Source organism: Rhinolophus sinicus, chromosome 14 (genome assembly GCF_057876585.1).
Source record: "Rhinolophus sinicus isolate RSI-liver-muscle chromosome 14, RSI-T2T, whole genome shotgun sequence".
Taxonomy (NCBI): domain Eukaryota; kingdom Metazoa; phylum Chordata; class Mammalia; order Chiroptera; family Rhinolophidae; genus Rhinolophus; species Rhinolophus sinicus.
In genome coordinates, this window is record NC_142514.1 from 154,035,355 (window position 1) to 154,059,135 (window position 23,781).

Sequence of the window (23,781 nt, forward strand, 5' to 3'; positions counted from 1 at the left end):
GATAATTTCAATGCTAAAGTCTATACGTATCTTATTTTATGGTCTATTGTTTCTTTTACCCCATTCATATGGTGCCTTGTTTCTTTGTGTGTGGTGAGTTCTGAGTGTGAGCTGCTCACTTGCCTTGGGACTGTATTTGTGGACTTCTTTGAGGTCTGAATTATAGTGGAGTTCCTCCAAGAGGACCTGTGTTTCCTTTTTCTAAATGACTGGGGGAACTTCCCAGCATGGCTTTCATCTATCAGGATGTTCCCAGAAACCTCTCTGTCATTTGAAGTTTCACAAAACACAGGTTTTGTGCATTTGGACCACAGTATGATACTGACTTTTGGCACAAATTCTCAGGAGAGAATTTTTCTTCACCCAGAGCCACACTTGATCATGAAATTTCTTGGTGGTTTTATTTCTCACTTTTGAGAAATACACTAAAGGTTTAATATTTGAGGTGCCAACTTCTCATGGGGCACTTGTGTTAGAAGTCTCACTTTTGGGTTGTCCTAAAAGTGTATCTTCTATCCCTGATTGACCAGCAGAGCTTGTAGTCATATAGGAAATATAAATCTCCATCTGAGAGTGAAGGGGATCTACCTAAGGCACTTACTCAAGTAAGTGACTCCATCAGCTTTGTCCTTCAGAAATGTGCTTCAGGCGCTGTGAGGCAGTATGAGTATGTAGAATATCAATGAAAATGTAAATCTCCAGTCATAGTTCCATATAAAAACATTTGCATGAACTTTGATATATGTACACACATTTCCCAACTATTTATGGTGTTGCATAATAAGTAGTGTATTTTCAATTTGATAATTATTAATCGTGGGGCCTGTTTGGCCTCAGTTTCTCATTTGCAAAATGAAATGCTTTATTTATTTATTCTTTTTAATATGTTTTGAGTCTAAAACTAAAAAAAATCCATGGTACCTATGGAGGTTTCTCTTTCTCTTGTCCCTTCCCTTCCCCTTGGATCTGGTGCCTGGGGAGGCTTCTTTCACTTATTACCTCCCCACTGTCCTGGGAATTGTTTTCTACCAAAGAGAGTGAAGACCTAAAACAGGGCTTCTCAGACAAACTAGTTTTCCCAGTTGGAATTTCTTCAAGTCTCGCATAAGTTCATTTACCATATATTTATTGAATGTCTCCTTTGTGTCAGGCATTGGTGTAGGCATTGGGTAATCAGGAGTGAACATCACAGACAAACAACCCAGTGCCTGTTGAAATTACATTCTGGATGTGCATAGTTAATTGGTTCAATTAAGTGACCTTCTGGTTAATATTTCACATTTGACATGTTCGTATTCAATATTAGCAAACTCTCTTCTGTGAAGACATTTGTCCACTATACTGTTGCTGTTCCTTTCTCTCCTGAAGCTCCCAACATTGTGTTGAGCCATTCTGATTTCTTTTAGCTCATCAGCATCTCTCCGAAAGTCATAGATACCCAGATTTTGTAGAGGACCTTGCGGTCACATTGCAGATGGAAAAGCTGAGAATGTAAATAATGTAATACATCCATTAGACTAGCTCAGGCAACGTCACTCCTGGTTCCTCCCTAGTGTGTGGCATTGCTCCCTTCACCACAAAAGCCGTACCTTTGACTCCGTCACCATTGGGTGATTTTGCTGGGGTGGGAACTACATTGATAGTGTCACCTTATTCAGAAGAGGAAATATGGTTTCCAAGGGATGCTGGGGAACTGTCTGAAGCTGACTACTGAAGGCATTAAGACCAGGCCCTGGGTTGGTCAATTCTGAAAGACAGTAGCAGTCAAACTGCTGCTTTGACTGACACTAATGGACGCATGACAAGAAGTTTTTAGCTCTCACTATCAAAGTGATGGTTCTCTGACTATACAATTCTCCACTGAATTGGGTTCTCTCTGTGCCACCGTCTGCTTATTTGTATATCTACCTTTCCCTGTGTCTGTGTAGTTCTTGGTCTTTGTCCCCTTACTCTTTATATCTGCATGGTTCTATTTCTGCTTTGCTTCTCTGCGTGCTTCATTTTATATGTCACTCCTATTTCTCTATCCTCCCCTCCCAGGTCTTCACATCACCCTCAACAGTTTGAGGGGATTACCTTAAGAATGGCCTCAAAAGGCCTCAATGCTTTTTCTAACGGCTCACTGTAGGGGGTCTCAGAAGTGTGTGGGGGCCATGGGAGAATCAAGAGAGTCAGGGCTTTTGAGGGTCTCTGGACACTCTCCTGGAGCCATAGCTGGAATATTAGTGTCAGACACTTCCCCGAAATGGCTGTCAGCTCCAGGGCATACATCCAGGGTGATTCCAGTTAACAAAGTACAGACCACCTGCCGTGTCCCAGGGCCCAGTAGGGAAACTGAGCATGTAGGAGTGAAGGCAGCGGGCATTTGGTCTTTGGCAGCAAGAGTGTGGGGACAAAAGGGGAAGGGGTAGGATAGAATAGGTCCCCGTAGTCTACTGACTCTGGAGGACCAAATTCTTCGATTTGAGTCAAGGATTCTTGTACGACCAGGGGTTTATGAACAAAGCATGTTAGCAAGTCTGATGTTTATTTATACAGTTAGCCCTTGATCAGCAATGGTTTGAATTGCTCAGGTCCAGCTATAGGTGACTTTTTCCCCAAGAAATACAATAAATATATTTTCTCTTCCTTATGGTTTTCTTAGTAACATTTTCTTTTCTTTAGATCACTTTATTGTGAGAATAGAGTATACCATATGTATAACATGTAAAATATGAGTTAATTGACAGTTTATATTATGTTTTTAAATTTTTCAGTATTAATAACAGGCTCATTTGAGTTCACATAGAAGATGTAAAGTGTTTAGGATATGGCCAAGAATTTGGAATGACCACACTGGGAATTTATATAACTGTGATTAATATGCTAAGGATTCTAATAGAAAACATGGGCAATAAGCAAGAACAGATGGACAATATAAGGAGAAAGATGGAAACTCTAAGAAAGTGGTAATGCTAGAAATAAAAATATGATAGCAGAACTGAAGAATGCCTGTCGTGAGCTCACCAGTAGAATAGATATGGCCTTTGTCGAATCAGTGAACCTTAAGATATAGTGGGGGTGCCCCCAAAATCTATACACATTTTCAAAGATGTTATCTATGCCCAAGTCGTAGTTTGCAGTAATCAGAAGTGTCTGGACACTGGTGGTTACCACTTTGATCACCTCTTCTAATTGCAGAAATTAAAGGTGACTTGTATTCATCTTTTCTTATTGGTATGTATTGAGTATTACAATTTTAAGATTTGATTTCAATCTCATAATGTGTATGCATTTTTTTTGGTGTCCTCTGTGTTAACAGAAAATTCTTAACTGAAAATGAAAGAGAAAAGAATACGGAAAGAACAGGAACTATTCTATATGATACTATAGCATTCAAACACGGTGGGATGATTGCATAAGTTGTAACATACATGCAATGGAAATGTCATAGGTGGAGGAAGAGAGAAAGAAAGAGAAGAAACAACTGAACTAATAATAACTGAGTATTTTTCAAATATTGACAGGATCAAAGTACAGATCCAGGTATCTCAGAGAACATGTGGCAGAATAAATGCAAAAGAAAGGAAGGAAGAAGTAAAGACGAAAAGAAAGAAAGAAAGAATGAAAGAAAGAAATGAAGAAAGAAAAGAAAAACTATTTTGTATGATACTATAATGGTACTTCAGCATTTGTCAAATGCATTGAACTATACAACTCGAAGAATAAATGCTAATGTAAACTATGCACTTCAGTTCATAATAATGTATCCACATGGGTACATCAAATTTAATAAACGTGCCACATGAGTAGAAGAAGTTAGTAATAGGAGAAACTGTGTGGAAGATTGGATACGGGGGAGAGGAAGTGTATGGGAACCCTCTGTGCTTTCCATGCAATTTCTCTTTAAATCTATAAGTGTTCTAAAATATAAAAATCCGTGAAAATGAATGGGCAAACCACTGACAGGATGAATATTTACAATACACAAGTAACAAAGAACTCATTCTCCATATGCAAACCAAAAACACACAAATAAAAGATGAAAAAAAGAAACACAATAAAAATGGGCAAAACTTAAATACACACTTCAATGTAAGTAGAAGTAAACAGTAAGTACATGAAAGTAAGTCAAATTAAAGGAAATTCAAATTAAGGAAAAATTCAAATTAAACACAAGGAGAGAAATTTGAATAAGGGAAATTCAAATTAAACACAAAGAGATACCAATTTTACACTGATTGGAATGAATAAAACCCAAAAGACTGGCAATGCTATGTTTTCAGGAGCCTGTGGAGCCACTGAAAGTTGCATAACTGCTGGTGGGAATGTGCAATAGGACAATCACAGTAGAAAGAGAGTTTGGCAGATTCTCACAGAGTTCAGCATACGCCTTTGTGTGACCCACCAAGTTCACTTCAGCTCATTTATCCAAGGAAAACGAAAACATACGTCCAGAAAAAGTTGAATAAGAATGTTTATAATCTCTTTATTCACAATAGTTTCCTATATATGGAATGCTACTCATTACCTATCAATGTGAAAATAAGCTGTGGTGCACCCATACAATGAAAGAGCACTCAGCTTCATACCAGGGACAAACTACTGATACATGCAATGTAACGACATGGGTAAATTTCACAAGTATTGTGCTTAGTGACAGGAGGTAAGAAGAAAAAGTACACTTTATGATCCTAAATACATAAAGTCAAAAGTCAGGGAAAACAAATCTTTGGTGACAGAAGTAGGAATAAAAGTTGTCTTTATTGCAGGAGGAATGACAGGGAGGGACAGGAGAGAACTTTCAGAGGTGCTGAAAATAGGATGTGTGTTGACTGGGGTTTGCGTCACGTGAGTGTATCACGGCCCAAACTCGTTTAAGTGATGATCTGTTCAACACTCTCTCTTAATCACACTTGTATTAAAGATGTTTAAGAGAACAACATTGAAACTCAACATATTTTTTAAAAAATATGTAACATAAAATTTTTTACTGAAATATGATTAATAAGTGTTGAGAGGTCTTTGCATGAAAGGCATATTTGAAACAGAAGCTGTCCTTGGAGGCCATAGAGTCCAGTAAGACCCATTGGAAACCTGACATGAAGGATTAGAGAGTCTCCAGAAAGGGACAATCAGGGCAGAGGCAAAGGGTTGGAAAGAGAGGGAGAACGTGGGATTCTGCTGGAGGGCACTTGAAAAGAAACACTGAAGACAACACACCTGAAACCTTAAATGAGCTTTGACATTGATTTATCTGGTGATAAATCTTAACTTCATGTTTGCAAAGGGTGAAAATGGTGAAAGCCACAAACTTAAAAATGATGACTGAAATCTGGCTAAATCTGGAGATTTAGCACAGACTAGACTTGAAAATCATCGGGTATCCTTCATTAATTCATTTATTCAATCAACAGTTATTATGATAGGGAGCTTCTATGAGGCCTGCCAAAAGCAAAGAACACTGCTCTTTGGGGCTGGACTGAACTTTCCTTCTCTAATTTATAGTGACAGATTGCAGGAGAGAGACCACAGAAGCTGGTCGAATGTAATGTTCTTTTGGTTTCTATCAAGTTCGGTGATCAAAGAAATTTGGTCTTTCCTGCACTGTGTTTAGCTCCTGCTGAAGGTGGGATTCTTCAAAAGTGGTAAGACTCCTGGACCCCAGTGTTGGCAAAGCTCCCAAGGAGGTTGAGTGAGCGTCCTGGGTAAGGCGGTCCTGAGACCCTGCGCTCAGTGTGTGCTTAACAGACACAGTCTCACTTAATCCTCATCAGCAGGATTATTATGTTCACTGTTCTAATTCAGAGGCCCATCGGTTGAGAGACTTAAGAAACCTCCCAAACTGATAGGGACAAAGTTGGTTCTCCAAACCCCACGTGTCGGAACAAAGCAAGACTCTGAATCAGGACAGCAGAGTGCTCCCCGACATCTCGAGGATTTCCTGAGGAGGACGTCCTCCATGTTCATCCCCCTCCACAGTGTCCTGCAGAGCCCTCTGGAGAACCAGCTTCAGGTTCTGCCTTCCCTTCCTCCATCGCTGCCTGAAGGAGCCAACGAAGAAGTAAATGATGGGATTGGCGCAGCTGTTGACACAGGTCAGGACAAATGCAACCAGGGTAACCAGATGGGAGAACTCATTTGAATCACTCTCAATCCAGTACATGAAGAACCAGTAGGTGCCCCAGGGCAGGCCGCAGAAGAGGAAGACCAGCACTGTGAGCAGGATGGTCACATACAGCCTGGTCGGCTGCACCCGCTGGGAACCACACAGCAGTCTGCTCACCAGGGCCAGGCTGGACCCTGAGAGAAGCACAAATAAGAAAATCAGCCACCCAGCAGTGATGAAATCAAATACTTTACACCAGATGTCATAAAAATGGCTGAAAAGGAAGTCACAGTAGATCCTTTCCAGGATGCTCAGCAGCAGGGACAGGGCCCAGAGCAGGGCACACATGACAGCCGACGTGTGTCTGGGGCGATGGCAGCGGTACCAGATGGGCCACAGGACAGACAGGCAGCGCTCAGTGCTAATGAGGCTCAGAAAGCTCAGGCCGGTGATGTAGGCAAAGGTGAGCACAGCGAAGAGAAAGCTGGAATTGGAAATGGGGACGGAACGGAAGTAGTAGGTGAGTGTCTGCAGGGAACGCATCATTTGGCAGCAGAGGAGGAGGAAGTCGGCTCCCGCCAGGTTGAGGATGTAGACAGAGAAGCTGTTCCTCTGCATGCGGAAGCCCAGGAGCCACAGCACAACCGCGTTTCCTGCCAGCCCCACCAGGGCTATGATGGCCATCAGCATGAATAAGATCAGTGTCCTTATTGTTCCGTTTTGAGGCGTGGCCTGGTCACTTCCATTGATTGGCGTTAGTGATATCCCCGAAGCTGTGACCGGTGCATTCATGCTCAGGAACCCTCCGCTGGTGCTGGTAGAAAAGAAACAAGACTTGAGCACCTGCTGTATGATCTGACTCTCACAGCCACCCTGCTGCAGGAGAATTACTGTCCCTGTGTTACAGAGGAGGGAAATGCAGGCTTGCAGAGATTAAGGTACTTCCTGAAGGCCACACAGTCTTGGCGTCCTGGAAACTGGATTCAAACCCAGTTCTCTCTGACTCTAAAGACAGGGCTTTCTCTACTGCAACAGGGACCCTGTACACACATGACATTAATCTATGATCCAAGCATTTCTGCTGAGGGTCATGACATATGTCCTGCAGGAGAGAAGAGAAGTCTGGACAGGTTATGTGGATGACGACAGGACTGAGCTCAGCATTCCATCTGCCCTGGGACTGAGATTTCCTTTGAGGGGAGGAAGTTGGAAGCCCAGAGCATGATCTATGGGCCACCTAAGGGACATAGAGTGTCCATCCACCAGAAAGGAGATCATGATTGAGGGTCAGGAAGAGATTGTGGCCTCTTCTATAAGAGGTGTGAGTTGGCCAGGTCTCTAGGGTTAGAAATGGCCCAGTGTGTAAGCTTTATCATGACAGGAGGTACACTTCTCCCATCCATTATGTGCCCCAGTCTAGCTCTGTGTGTGGGACCCACTTTAAGGAAATCTTTATTAAAAGAAAAGTAGTTTCAGGTTAAAAGCAATGTAATAGACGTTTACACCCTTCACAAAGTGATACCCCACCTTCCCCAATTTACTACCCCTCTGTCATTGTATATAGCTGTTCACTTCCATCGACTCTATTCCCTTTGCTGTACTACACATCCTATTACTATATATGTGTATAATTATAGTTGACATTCATTATTATTCAGCTTTAGCATTATGTGTACCCTGCTGTGGTCAGACATTCAAACCATCCATGAAGTGTCTCCCTAATAAAAAAGTGTCCAAAGGATACCCTACATAATCTTTACAACGTTATTGATTGTATTCCCCAAACTGTCTTTCCTATCTCTGTGGCAAAGGAACTCCTATAATAGTTTACTTTATATAGCATCCGAAATCATAAACTTAAAATATTTATATATACCTGTGTACTCCCACCTTTAAAAAAAAGTCTGCATCTATTCACAGGCATTTATGATGCTAGTGAGACATTATTCCAAGAAACTAACACCAAATAGGGAAGGACAACCAAACAGTCAAACAAATAAACAAACAAATAAAAGAGATACAGTGAGAAATTGATCCAATCATATTGAGGGTTGGTACCAGGAACAGTATATGTGAAGAGGCTATAAGAAGACATGGATATTCTCCTGTGACATTGAATCTTATTTCTGTTTACGCTGCTCTCCTCTGTGTCTGGGGAGGAGACATCTCTGTCTCATGGACGGGCTCCCTTTTACTCTGGCACCTGGTTGCTCTCAGTTTAAAGGAGATAGTGGTAGGTAACTTAGAGCAGAAGGAGGGTGATTTAGGGTTTTTAACTTCCTGGCCCTCTGCTGCCAGGCTGTGAGTCAGCAGTGGCTTTATTACTGCACCTAAGGACATAGCCTGTGTCTGGTGGCCTTCTTACTGTCACAGTGACAACTACAGCTACACCCACCGCCCTCCCTGAGTTATGGTAACCTCTCCTTTCCTTTCCCCATCAGGACACAGAATGGTAATACCTCCTTATTATGATTTGCCTTTGGGGTCCTCTACGTCTTTCACAGATTTCCCTTAGCCCTGCCTGCACCTTGTACACAGTTTCTTTATTGAACTTTCCACAATGTTTCTGCTGGGACAAGCCAGATACAAGGACAAAACTAAAAAACAAACAACCTCACTGAACAGCAAGCTAGTCTGTGAAAGTGAAGTTATTAAAAATAAGTTGGCATTGCATAACAATGTCTACTTGCCATCATGTTTCCTAAATTAAAATTAGCAAAACATTGCTCTCCACAGTTGCACATTTGAATGTTTGGAGAGAGAGCGAGAACTAGGGAGATACAACAGAAGCAGACAGAACCTGGTTGGCCCCGTGTGACCTCCCACAGTCTAAGCTCCCAGCCCACAGCTTTCCTGAGGGAGCCTCACGTGTGCTGACGCTCACTGATGGGTGCCCATGGTCCCTGCCTGCCCCTCCCCAAGATGAAATCACAGCATGTGGACTAAGAGGGAGAAAACAACACTGCCTTTGAGAGAAGACAGTTGTGAGCGAACTCTTACCTTAGCTCCATCTTCTCGTTGAGGGTGGTGAGTAGAAAAGGAAGAGTCTCCTGGGGGAGACAAACAGCAGAGGATGCTTTTCTAGCCTCTGGATAGGAGGTGCCGGCAGGAGCAGGAGAGAAACCTGCTGAATATGAGAGGCTTGTCAAGATGCTGGACAGACCCTGTGATTTCCTGCACAGGGGACACTGGCCAATGAGATTCTGGAGATTTGTGAGACAAGGACTTCACGAGACATTTCTCGTGGGCCCTGACTCCAACCACTTATCTTGGCCTCTCACCATCCTTCCCCATCCACCCCACTTTCTGGTGGAATATCTGTTCTTGAGCCTTTCGCTGCCCACTGTGAGCCTGTGCAGGAAGCCCACCCACCGGGCTATGTGAGATTCCACAGCTAAAGAATACTTTGCTTCACGTTCAGGGCCCTCCATGGCCTGGCTCACCTGAGCTTTCTACATTTACTCACATTTACTCATATTTACTCACATTTACCCAGTAAGGTATGCACATTCGTTTTATTGCAGAGGACACCAAAGTGTATAAAGTAAAATGCAAAGCCTCTTCATCTTATTCCCCAATTGCAACCGATGTTTACAGTTTCCATATTAAGCTTCTTTAGTAGTTATCTTATAGCTTTGCATGATCACACTATATTTCAAGTTTGATTTATCAATGTGAACAACAGAGTTTATTGAGTTCCCTCATAAAGAAATTTAGCACACCACACACAGTGTCTGTTCCCTCTCTCTCTCTACTCATGATATTTGTTAGCTGGACTATTGTAGATGATCTAGGGACAACCAGTGTTTGCAGCTTTAGGTCCTATGACTTCCTTTCATGTGCCCAAGCTCCAAACAAGTTCAGTTACTTGTCATTTCCTTTAAAAACTTAACTATGAAGCATTTAAAATAGTCAGAAAACTCATTCACTCATTTCTGCATTGACCCTGCACTGCTGTGTGCCTGTGCTGTGCCAGGCACTGTTCCAGGCAGGGAAGATGCAGTGATGAATAACGCACAGGACTACATTCGGGCTTTCCAGAGGAGCTGGGAGAGCTCACCTGGGAGCGTGTGCTGATGGAGAAGGGTTTGGAGACTCAGCATTAGGGCCTCCACCCTGCAGACCCATGGGAAAAGAGAGGACCCAGCCAACACAGTAGTAAGAAGGAGCTCCTGACGGAGGGGAAAACGAGGCGAGCACAGTATCCTGAGACTGAGCTGAGAAACCGATTCTAGCAGATGGGAGCGAGCAATAGTCTCAGTCCTCCATGAGGCACTGAGTGAAATGAGGTCTAATATTTGACCTTGGGATACGCAATATAGAGTCATTGCTGATCGTTACAGGTATGTTCCAGTGTTATTGGGCCATTTGGAAGCCATCTAGCGTAAAACATAGCAGGGATCATACCTCAGATCTTACACCCTGTTAAATTTAAAATGGATTATTATTATGTCTAAGAAAATCATAAAGAATTAGGAATGAAAAAGTAGCATGAATTATTTTGTAAGTTTATGGAAGTTTTGCCTAACCTTGACCTAATACTCAAGCCTTAAATAAAAATATTGATTAAAAAATTATAATTAAAAATATTTTTTCCCTATGAAAAAGACCAACATTAGAAAGTCAAAGAAAGAAGTGGAAAAAGTACTTGCAGTGTATCTTTGGACAAAATCCTAATTTATATCAATATATAAATTTTAATATATTCATTATTTATAAGTAAATATTTATGTATCTCCTATACATTACTTAGGAGAAACCCTAGCAACCTAATAGGAAAATGACCAACTCGGTTCCTAGATAACCCATGTATCTTAAACGAACGAAAAATGCTAAGACATACTCAGGTGAGAAAGGGTAATAGGAAACTGCCCTGAGATGTGTTCACCTTCAGATTTCCAAATATGCAAACGCCTAATTCCCTGTGTCGGGGAGTGCCCGAGGAGAGTGGCACCGTCATGTACTTGGTGTCCGAAGCAAAACTTTGCCCGAAAAGGGCAGCTGCTCACATGAGGCTCTTCACACAGACCTGCACTGGTGGGAGACAGTGCCCCGACCTGAGGGATTGGTCAGCTGGCGTTAAAGTCTTCCTTTACCAGAAACATGTCTCTACATCTGCCATTGTATTTCATTTTTATATTATTATTATTATTACTATTCTTTCAATTTTCCCATTTTAAATGGATTGAGATTTCATGGGAAAATAGGAGCAGAATTGAAAGTACTTGTGTTCCACTCAGAAATCACTGACTTTATAGAAGATGTTTGTTCTCCTGTCTTGTCTGGAAATATTAATCTCTACGTCTGTTTTCCAGGCAATAAATGTAGATATTTAACATACTTATGTAAAGTCTAAAGGCAATCAGTGTTTTTAACCTGCAAAGGAGTCCACTTTTATCAGCTTTATACAGATTAGGACAAGGTGCCCTTTCTGAGCTGAGGAAAACCTGATCTTGTTTTTAGGTGAAGACGTAATGTGTCCCTTCCTTCCCAGTAGTCACAGCACCTGGACACAGCGTTAACCAGCACATTGTATTTCAGCCCCCTCCCCTCCTCTGCCTTGGACAGTGTTTGGTGCAGTGGACAAACCGCACAACCGTCCCAGGAGTCTGCCCTCCCGATGAACCACACCGAGACCTTAGAGAGCTTCAGCCTCCTCCTCCTCCCAAACTGCTGTGTCTCAGGACTTCATTTTGATTCTGTTTCCCCCAAGAAATAGAACAGCTATTGTTTTCAATAGTCAGTGTTTGTTCAAGAGTATCCCCATAAGCTACAATGTTCTGCTCACCTCCCCATTTCCCATGTCATGTCTTGTATTCCTCACCTCACACTCTTCACGTGTGCCTTTTGTGAAAGTCTGTGAGTGGTGAAAGTGCAAATTTGTGAAGTGTTACATATTTTGAAAATTCCTAGAAGAAAATATAGGAAGAAACTTGACAGACATTACCTAGAGTAAGATTTTTACTGATATATCCCCTTGCACAAGGCAGTAAGAGAAAAAATAAACGTGTGGGATTACATCAAACTAAAAAGTTTTTAACAGCAAAGGAAACCCTCAATAAAACAAAAAGGGATCCTACTGAATGGGAAAAGATATTTGCCAATGATATATCCAATAAGGGGTTAATATCACAAATTTATAAAAAACTCACTCAACTCAACTCCAAAAAAACTAACAACCCAATTAAAAAATGGGCAGAGGACATGAAGAGACATTTTTCTAAAAAGGACATACAGATGGTAAACAGACACATGAAAAAATGCTCAACATCAGTAACCATTAGAGAAATGCAAAGAAAAACCACAATGAGATACTACCTCACCCCAGTCAAAATGGCTATCATCAATAAATCAACAAACAACAAGTGCTGGCGTGGATGTAGAGAAAAGGGAACCCTTGTGCACTGTTGGTGAGATTGCAGATTGGTGCAGCCACTATGGAAAACAGCATGGAGGTATCTCAAAAAGCTGAAAATGGAACTACCTTATGACCCAGTAATTCCACTGCTAGGTATCTATCCGGAGAAATCCAAAACTCTACTTCAAAAAATTTATGCACTCCTATGTTTATTGCAGCACTATATACAATAGCCAAGACACGGAAACAACCGAAATGCCCATCGGTAGACGACTGGATTAAGAAACTGTGGTACATTTATATAATGCATTATTACGCAGCCATAAAGAAGAAAGAAATCTTACCATTTGCAACAATATGGATGGACCTAGAGAACATTATGTTAAGTGAAATAAGTCAGACAGAGAAAGACGAATACCATATGATCTCACTTATATGTGGAATCTAAAGAAAAGAATAAGTGAATGAACTAATCAGAAACAGTTTTGGAGACATAGAGGAAAAACTGAGGGTTGATAGCTGGGAGGGGGCGTGGGGATAAGCGGGAAGGTGAAGGGTAGCATAGTCAGTAACCAAAAGATTTCCATGGGGATACGAAAGTCAAATTGGGGAATGCAATCAATAATGTTGTAAAGATTTTGTAGGGTATCCGATGGACACTTGTCTCGTTAAGGAGACCACCTCAGGGAAGATGTAAATGCCTGATCACTGCACTGTGCACGTGAAGTTGAAGCTGAACAATAATGAATGTCAATTACAAGTATATATATATATATATATATATATATATATATATATATATATATATATATATATATATATATATATATAAATGTATTTATAAGAAGTGGAGTACAGCATTAGGAATAGAGACAGTGGAAATGTATTGCTGTGTACGATGTCAGAGGGATAGTGGACGGAGGAGAGGGGTTGACACAGTGTGAGGGATATAAATGATAAACGTCTATTACTTTGTTTTGTGCACCTAAAAGTAATAAAAAAAAGAAAGGAAGTAATTGTTGATAGGTATGTACTTATTGCCATTTTATTATTCATATTTTAGATATTTTTTTTTCATCTTAAAGAAGTCCCTCTAACATTCTTTGTAAAACTGTTTGGTGGTGATGAACTCCTTTACCTTTTTCTCATCTTCGAAATTATTTCTCTGTCCTTCGATTCTAAATGATAGATTTGCTGGGTAGGGTAGCCTTGCTTGGAGATGGTTGCTTTTCAACACATTGAATATTTTGTGCCATTCCCTTCTGGCCTGTAAAGTTTCTGTTGAGAAATCAGCTGACAATCTAAATGGGAGCTCCCTTATAAGTTACTGGTTACCTTTCTCTTGCTTCTTTTAGATTCTCTGTTTGTCTTTAACCTTTGCCATTCTAATTATAATGTATCTTGGTGTGGACCTGTTTGGGTTCATCTTGTTTGGGACTCTTTGTGTTTTCACAACCTGTATGTCTATTTCTTTCACTAAGTTAGGAAAGTTGTCAGTCATCATTTCTTCAAATAGTTCTCAGTCTCTTGCTTTCTCTCTTCTCCTCCTGGTATCCCTCTGATGAGAATGTGGGGTTAAGCTTGATGTTTTCCCTGAAGTATCTTAAACTATCCTCATTCTTTAAAAATTCTTTTTCCTTTTGCTGTTCTGATAGGGTGTTTTATGTTACCCTGTCTTCCAAATTGTTGATTCAGTCCTCTGCTTCATCTAGTCTGCTGGTGATTCCTTCTATTGCATCCTTCATTTCAGTTATTGTAACCTTCACTTCTCACTGGTTCTTTTTTATGGCTTCTATGTCTCTTTTCAAGCTTTCTATCTCTTTGTTGACGATCTCACTAAGTTTCTTGAGAATCCTTATAACCAGTGCTCGAACTCTGTGTCTGGTAGTTTGCTTACCTCCATTTTGTTTAGTTCTTTTCCTGGAGTTTTCTCTTGCTCTTTCATTTGGGTTGTATTTCTTTGTTTGTTTTGTTTTGTTTTGTTTTCATTGGCTGACCGTGTTTGTGTCTATGTATTAGGTAGATCTGCTACATCTCTCAGTCTTGCTTGGTAGACTTATGAAGTAGGTGACTTGTGGGGCTCTGTGGTACAGTTTTCCTGGTCCCCTGTGCTGGTGCTCCAGGAATGTCCCTTGTGTGTGTTGCCCTTCTATTATATTGAAGCCTTTTTTTATTGGCACATCAGTGAATGGGATTGACATTCAGACTGACTGGCTGTGGGGTTTGTACACTTCCACAGCTTATGGTGTCCTGCGTGTGGGGTTTCCCACATGGAGTGGGATTTGCCCTAGTGGGCTCCAGTGCTTGCTGAGACCTTTTTGTTTACCACTTGTGGGGCTAATTGGGTGGTGTCTGCTGTGTTCCTAAGCCACCCTCATAGTATTTTGGTTCTGGAGATTCTTGGGAGGTGCTCTGGTGCACCACATCAGCCACTGCCTGGGGTCTACCTGGTAGGACCTAAAAAGAAATCCATAGGTGGTTACTGCCTGCATTGGTGTTGGAGATGCATGGGAGAGGCCATGCTGTGAACTAAGGATGGCGGCCACCAGTACTGGATGTGGGTTAGATCTTCAATAAGCCAGGACACACCGAGGTCTGCTGCCAATTGGCAGATCCTGTAATGTTCAGCTGCCAAAAACCTTGTGCTGTACGGAGTTAGTTGTGGTGGGGTCAGTGAGTTACCAGGGAGGAGTAAGGGGAGCTCGTCTGACCAATTCAGATTCAGATCTGGACATGGGAGAAGGCTCAACACAGGGAAGATGGTCCCCAAGTCCTGGCCGCACTGAACAAGGACCCCACACAGCAAAAATGGCAACTATATTCCATCTCTTGCCCGAAGTCCCTTACCTCAGTCTGCACCCCCATATGTCTCAGATGCCCGCCAAGTCACTGTCTCTCCTCTGGAGCCCAGGGTGATTGCATGCAGGATAGTTTTGTGGGCCTTTTAAGCAGATGTCTAGGTTTCACGAAGCCATCCACCCCACGCAGATGGTCAGAATCTATTTTTCACAGCCAGCTGTTGTGGCAGCTCCTCTTCCCGGCATTAGTACTCTGGGCTGGGGAGGTTGGTGTGGGCATGGGATTCCTCGTTCCTCCAGGGGGAACCTCTGCGGCCGATATGTCCCTCCCAATATTCATCCACCACACAGAAGTTTGGAGAGAGCTGTTTAGCAGCTCCATTCCTCATACCAGTATCGACATGGCTTCTTCTTTATATCCTTAGTTATTAAACTTCTGTTCAGCTAGACTTCGGATGGTTCTCCAGCTTGATCATTCTTAATTTAGTTCTATTATTGATGTGTTCACAGAATGAGGCAAGCATAACATTTACCTATCTGTTACCTTGGGTAATTTTCCATAACTTCTCTATGTTTCAGTTTCCTTCTCTGTAATGGGATCACATTATTACCTACTTTAAAGCTTATTATAAAGATTAATGCATTCAGAACAAGTTTACAACAAGGGTACATACTGAGTACTATATCTTTGATAGCTCTTCTGATGATTTTTAATGTTCTTTCTTTCTGGAGGTCAGAACATATGCTAGAGTTTCATTTTGTCTTTTCCACATCTTTAACTCCTCTTTCTTTTTTTCCAGCTCCTTTTCTCCTAGGTGGATTGCTGGGTAATCCACAGATGTATCTTCCATGTTACTAGTCTCTTTCCACTGTGAGTAATCTTCTGTTTAATACATCCAGTGAATTTTCAATTCAATTTTTTTTTTTTTTATGAAACTAACTTTTTTTTAAAAAAAAAGATTTTATTGGGTAAGGGGAACAGGACTTTATTGGGGAACAGTGTGTTCTTCCAGGACTTTTTTCCAAGTCAAGTTGTTGTCCTTTTTATCTTAGTTGTGGAGGGTGCTGTTCAGCTTCAAATTGTTGTCTTTTCAGTCTTAGTTGTGGAGGGCACAGCTCAGCTCCAGGTCCAGTTGCCATTGCTAGTTGCAGGGGGCGCAGCCCACCATCCCTTGCCGGATTTGAGGAATCGAACTGGCAAACTTCGGAGCTTGGAGCACGGAGCTCCAACCGCCTGAGCTCCTGGGTCGCCCCTATATGTATCTTATTTTATGGTCTATTGTTTCCTTTATCCCATTCATATGGTGCCTTGTGTCTTTGTGTGTTGTGAGTTCTGGGTGTGAGCTGCTCACTTGCCTTGGGACTTTATTTGTGGGCTTCTTGAGGTCTGAATTATAGTGGAGTTCCTCCAGAGAGGACCTGTGTTTCCTTTTTCTAAATGACTGGGGGAACTTCCCAGCATGGCTTTCCTCTATCAGGATGTCCTCAGAAACCTCTCTGTCATTTGAAGTTTCACAAACCACAGGTTTTGTGAATTTGGACCACAGTATGATACTGACTTGTGGCTACAAATTCTTAAGAGAGAGAATTTTTCTTCCTCAATAGCCAAGCTTGATCAAGCAATTTCTTGGTGGTTTTGTTTCTCACTAATGAGAAATACACTAAAGGTTTAGTTTTTTGAGGTGCCAACTTCTCACGGGGCACTTGTGTTAGACTTCTCACTTTTGGGTTGTCTAAAAGTCTATCTTCTATCCCTGATTGACCAGCAGAGCTTGTAGCCATATAGGAAATGTAAATCTCCTTCTGAGAGTGAAGGGGATCCACCTAAGGCACTTACTCAAGTAAGTGACTCCATCAGCTTTGTCCTTCAGAAATGTGCTTCAGGCGCTGTGAGGCAGTATGAGTATGTAGATTATCAATGAAAATGTAAATCTCCAGTCATAGTTCCATATAAAAACATTTGCATGAACTTTGATATATGTACACAAATTTCCAACTATTTATGGTGTTGCATAATAAGTAGTATATTTGTAATTTGATAATTATTAATCGTGGGACCTTTTTGGCCTAGGTTCTCACCTGCAAAATGAGATGCTTTATTTATTTATTCTTTTAAATATGTGATGAGTCTAAAACTAAAAAAAATCCATGGTACCTATGGAGGTTTCTCTTTCTCTTGTCCCTTCCCCTCCCCTTAGATCTGGTGCCTGGGGAGGCTTCTTTCACTTATTACCTCCCCACTGTGCTGGGAATTGTTTTCTACCAAAGAGAGTGAAGATCTGAAATAGGGCTTCTCAGACAAACTAGTTTCCCAGATGGAATTTCTCCAAGCCTCACATAAGTTCATTTACCATATATTTATTAATGTCTCCTTTGTGTCAGGCATTGGTGTAGGCATTGGGTAATCAGGAGTGAACATCACAGACAAGCAACCCAGTGCCTGTTGAAATTACATTCTGGAAATGCATAATTGGTCCGATTGAGTGAAACTCGGGTTAATGTTTCACGTTTGACATGTTCGTATTCAATTACTAGCAAACTGTCTTCCATGTAAGGCACGTGTCCACTCTATGTTTTCATTCCTTTCTTTCCTGAAACTTCCAACATTGTGCTGGGACATCCTGGTTTCTTTTACTTCATCAGCATGTCTCCAAAGCTCACCGATATCCAGATGTCACAGGGGATCTTGAGGTCACGTTACAGATGGAAAACTGAAAATCAGTGCAGGCATGTGCTCTGTCAAAGTAATATTCCTGACACACAGAGCAGGCAGTGTCACTCCTGGTTCCTCCCTAGTGTGCGGCATTACCCCTCCACCCAAAACCACTCCCTTTGACTACTTCACCATTGGTGATTTTGCTGGGCTGGGAACTGCACTGATAATGTCACCTTATTTAGACAAGGAAATGTGTTTCCAAGGGATGCTGAGGCACTGTCTGAGGCTGACCACTGGAGGCATTAGGACCAGGCCCTGGGTTGGTCAATTCTGAAAGACATTAGCAGTCAAACTGCTGCTTTGACTGCCACTAATGGACATAGGACAAAAAGCTTCCTGCTCTCACTATCAAGGTGACGGCTCCCTGCCTATACCATTCTCCCCAGATGGGGTCCTCTCTGTTCCTCCGTCTACCTGCTTGTGTATCTACCTTTCTCTGTCTCTGTGTGTTTTATGCTCTTTGTCACCTTTCTCTTTATCTCTGCATGGCTCTATTTCTACTGTTCGTCTTTGTGTCCTAGGTTTTATTTGTCACTCGCATTTCTCTATGTTTCCCTTTCGGGCCTTCACGCTACCTTCAACAGTTTGAGGGAATTATCTCAAGAAAGGCCTCATTAGGGCTCAATTCTTTTCCTAAAAGCTCAGTCTAGGGAACTCAGAGGTCTGTGAGGACCAGGGGAGGAGCAGAAGAGGTAGGGCTTTGAGGGTCTCTGGGGGAGGAGGGGTTCTTGTGGAGCCATAGCTGAAATTGCTGTCAGCTGCAGAGTGTACATCCAGACCAATTCAAGTTAAGAAACTATAGAGCACCTACCACGTGCCACCCCTAGGAGGAAAACTGAGCATGTAGGAGTGAAGACAGTGCGCATTTGGTCCTGTGGTAACAAGAGTGTGGGGACAAAGGAGGAAGGGATAGGAGAGAGTTGGTCCCAGCAGCCCTGCTGACTCTGGAGGACCAAATCCTTGGACTTGAGTCAGGGACACTTGTAGTACCAGGGTTTATGAACAAAGGGTGCTAGTAAGTCTGATGTTTATTCAGTTAGGTCTTGAACAACAAGGTTTTTTTTTTCTATCCATTGAAATTATGATGTAATTTATTTGAAAAGTAGGCTGAGTAGGTCTAAATCACATTCTTATACAAGTTAAAACCAACCCCTTCCAAAATTAATCCAAGTAAAACAAAAGTAGAAACACAAGCATGAACATGGTTATTGGCTTTCGGAGCACCGTGACAGATCTTCCATTCTACGTACTTTCCTTGCTATAAAATAATGTTGGTAAACATACATTCCTTAATCCTACTCTGTTTTATTTATTTATTTGCATGTTTTAATTAGCTTCAGGTGTACAAAACAAAGTAATAGTTAGACATTTATCATTTATGTCCCTCACACAGTGACAACCCTCTCCGCCCATCCATTACCCCTCTGACATCGCGTACAGCCATTACATTTCCACTGTCTCTACTCCTAATGCTGTACTCCGCTTCTTGTAAATATATACATATATATATAATTGTAGTTGACATTCATTATTGTTCAGCTTCAGCTTCAGGTGTACAGTGCAGTGATCAGGCATCTACATCATCCCTGAGGTGGTCTCCCTAATGGGACAAGTGTCCATCAGATACCCTACAAAATCTTTACAACATTATTGATTACATTCCCCAAATTTACTTTTGTATCCCTGTGGCAATCTTGTGGTTACTGACTGTGCTTTCTAATCCCCTTACCTTCCCCCTTATCCCCACGCCCCCTCCCATCTAGCAACCCTCAGTTTTTCCTCTATGTCTCTGAGACTGTTTCAGATTGGTTCATTCATTTATTATTTTCTTTAGATTCCACATATAAGTGAGATCATATGGTATTTGTCTTTCTCAGTCTGACTATTTCACTTAGTATAATGTTCTCTAGGTCCATCCATGTTGTTGGTAAGATTTCATTCTTCTGTATGGCTGCATAATACTCCATCATATAAATGTACCACAGTTTCTTAATCCAGTCGTCTACCGATGGGCATTTTGATTGTTTCCAGGTCTATGCTATTGTGTATAGTGCAGCGATAAACACAGGAGTGCATTCATTTTTTCGAATTAGAGTTTTGGATTTCTCCAGATCGATACGTAGGAGTGGAATTGCTGGGTCATAAGGTAGTTCCATTTTCAGCTTTTTGAGATACCTCCATACTGTTTTCCATAGTGGCTGCACCAATCTGCAATCCTACCAACAGTTCACAAGGGTTCCCTTTTCTCCACATCCTTGCAAGCAGTTGTCGTTTTTTGATTTAGTGATGATAGCCATTTTGACTAGGGTGAGGTGGTATCTCATTGTAGTTTTTATTTGCATTTATCTAATAGTTACTGATGTTGAGCATTTTTTCATGTGTCTGTTTGTCATCTGTATGTTCTTTTTTAAAAAATGTCTCTTAATGTCCTCTGACCATTTTTTAATTGGTGTAAGGAGGTGGTCCAGCTTCATCTTTTTGCATGTGTCTGTCCATGTTTCCCAGCACCATTTATTGAATAGACTGTCTTTACCCACTGTAAATTCTTGCTTCTATTGTCGTAGATTGAACGACCATATAAGCATGGATTTACTTCTGGGCTGCCTATTGTGTTCCATTGATCTATGGTCTGTTTTAATGCCAGTACCATGCTGTTTTGATTACTGTAGGCTTGTAGTATAATTTAATCTCAGGTATTGTTATACCTCCCACTTGAACAACAAGGGTTTGGATCGCTCATGTCCAGCTACAGGTGACTTTACACCACTAAATACAATAAATGTATTTTCTCCTTTTTGTGGTTTTCTTAATAATATTTTCATTTCTTTAGGTCAGTTTTTTATAATAGAGTATTCCATACATATAAATGTAAAATATGAATTAATTGACTGTTTATGTTATCAGTAAGACTTCTGGGGGAACTGTAGAATTTTAGTTAAATTGTTGGGATCAACAGTGATACACACATTTTTCAACTGTCCAGGGGATCGAAGCCCCAGCCTCACTTTGCTCAGAAGTCCACTGTAAATACCTCCATATATTTTGTGACAATGGTCACAAGAAGATTTTTGTGGATATCCACAACTTTTGTGCTTTAAGGGATGTCCAGGACTGGTTAGAAGGTCCCTGACCATGAACGCAGCTGATCTATCTACCTGACCATTCTGACCCTGTTATGAAGATCCTTCCTGATACCTGCATTTTGCTGACTCAGCTCATTGCCTTCTGTTGTCAGGTGGCAAATGGAGTGGGCTCGTCCATCTCTGTCCTCCACTGACAGCATCCCTTTTCCCTGTATTATCTTCTCCTATTAACCATGAGCTCTTGGATGGAAACTGTTCTAATAGTGCCTCATGTTGTCATCCATGTCGCCTTCTTCTCCTATGCTGTTTAATTTCTCATTTAAGGCCAATGTTTCCTTACTGATTTTCTGTCTGGAAAATCTATGTATTAATGTTAGTGGGACATTAAGTTCCTGACTGGTGTTGTATACTCTCATATTTTCCATTTATGTCTGTTAATATTTCTTGATATATGTTGCTGTCTAAATATTTATGAACGTTATATCTTCTTTTTGGATTGACTCCTTTATTATTATGTAATGTTCTTCTCTGTCTTTTGTTACAGTCTTTACTTTAGAGTCTATTTTTTATCATATGAGTGTTGTTACCTCAACTTCCTTTTCATTTATATTTCATGAAATATCTTTTTCCAGCCCTTTACTTTCAGTCTGTGTCTGTCTTTCAATGTGTAGTGACTCTTTTATAGACAGCATATAGGTAGGTTTTTATTTTTCCATCCCTTCAGCTACAATAGTCCAGAAACATATAAAGTAATTATTGCTAGGTATGTATTTATTGCCATTTTGTTTGTTTCTTTTTTATTGTTTTTGTAATTCTTCTCAGTTTCTTTCTTTTTTTAAAAAATTTTCCCTTGTGGTCTGCTGGTTTTCTTTAGCGTTCTACTTCAGTTTCTTTATATTTATCTTTTGTGTATAGGTTGTATGTTTTCGGTTTGTGATCACCACAAAACATATATATATACATATATATATATATATATGTATATATATATATATATATACACATATGTATATATGTATATATGTATATATATTCAGTCCATTTTAAGTGGATAGACATTCAAGTTCCAACACATTTAAAACTGCTCTTTCCTCTCCCCATTTTATGTTTTTGATGTCAGTTTAGATATTTTTTTTTGCATGTCCCTTACTACTTATTGTAGTTATAGTTGACTTTGCTATGTTTGCTTTTAACCTTCATACTAGTTTTTAGGTGACTGATCTACTGCCTTTACTATTTATTGACCAGTGAGAATTTTTTCTTTCATATATTTTCTTCTTGTAATGTTATGACTTTTTGTTTTCATTTAACAGAGGCCACCTTAACATTTCTTGTAAAGCCAGTTTAATGGTGATTAACTCCTTTAGTTTTTGCTTGTCTAGGAAATGATTTGTCCTTCTATTCTGAAGGATAACTTTGTTGGACAGCGTATTCTAGGTTGTTAGTTCTTTCTCTTCAGCTCTTTAAATATATCCTTCCACACCCTTCTGGCCTGCAAAGTTTCTTCTGAGAAATCTGCAGATTGCTTTATGGGGTTTCTCTTCTATATGACTAGTTGTTTTTCTTTTGCTGCCATTAAGGTCTCTTTTTATTCTTATCTGTTTCCATTTTAATGATAATATATCTTTGTGTGCATATCTTTGGGTTTTTCTTGTTTGGGACTCTGTGCTTCCTGCACCTGATGTCTCTTTCCTTTCTGAGGTTAGGAAAGTTTTTTAGTCATTATTTCTTCAGGTATGTTTTCTGCCCCTTTATCTCTCCTCCTTCTGGGACCCCTATGATGCGAGTGATATTATGCTTGATGCTCTCCCAGAGGTCCCTTAAACTATCCTCATTATAAAATCTCTCATTGTTGTTCAGATTGGGTGATTTCCACTATTTTGTCTTCCTAATCACTGATTCATGTTCTGTATCCTCCTGTCTGCTGTTGGTTGCCTGTAGTGTATTTTTCATTTCAGTTGTTGTATTCTTTAGGTCCAATTGTTTCTTTTTCATATTTTCTATCTCTTTCTTGAAGTTCTCACTGAGGTCCTCATTTCTCTTTGTGAGTTTGGTGATCATGTAATGATCATTACATTGAAGTTTTTGGCAGGTAAATTCCTTATTGTGTTTCATTGGGATTTTTGTCTGAGTTTTTTTTGTTTTGTTTTGTTTTTTTCCCATTTGGAACCTATTCCTCTGTCTCCTCATTTTATTTGAGTTTCACTGTTTGTTTCTATGAAGCAGCTACCTCTCCTGGTCTTCAAAGAGTGACTATGTCTAGGAACACGCCTTGTGTGGAGTGTGTGTGCCTATGGCTTTGCAGGCAGCAGGAGCTGGTGGGCAGGGCTTCGGTTTCCCAGTGGATGTGGCTGTGGGGCAGCGATTGGGTGGGGTAGTAACTGGAACTTGAGTGGGTATGGGGTGAGCTGACTTATGGTGAGTGGCTCAAGGATCCCTGTGGCAGGGCAGAAGATGTGTTGGGTTGCTCAATCTGGAGTGGATGTGGTACAAGTTGGCTTCAGGTGTGCTCTGGTGGGGCAGAGTTTGAAATAGAGTTGGAATAGGCTTAGACATTCTGGGGCATTGCTTCTGGGGTAGCCCTGGCAGCAAGGCTGACGGGAGCCGGAGGTAGTGTGGGCCATGGGAGTTGGGGCATGCTGGGGTGGTTGCGCAGGTTGGCCAGAGTGTTTGGATTTAGCTCCCAACCTCTTTATCTTGGTGGAGGGGAACATACATAATGGTGCTCTCTGGTGTCT

At 41.0% G+C, this 23,781-nt stretch overlaps 1 protein-coding gene across 1 annotated transcript; it reads right to left on the minus strand.

The window, feature by feature from the left end:
• Positions 1-5,884: 5,884 nt before the first annotated feature.
• On the minus strand, positions 5,885-9,564 carry LOC148755875 (mas-related G protein-coupled receptor member X1-like). The gene is made up of 2 exons (XM_088789958.1): positions 9,551-9,564; positions 5,885-6,902 (listed from the first exon to the last, which is right to left on the minus strand). Exons 1-2 carry the CDS (start codon positions 9,562-9,564, stop codon positions 5,885-5,887), a joined length of 1,032 nt encoding a protein of 343 aa, XP_088646084.1.
• Between the last annotated feature and the right edge of the window lie 14,217 nt (positions 9,565-23,781).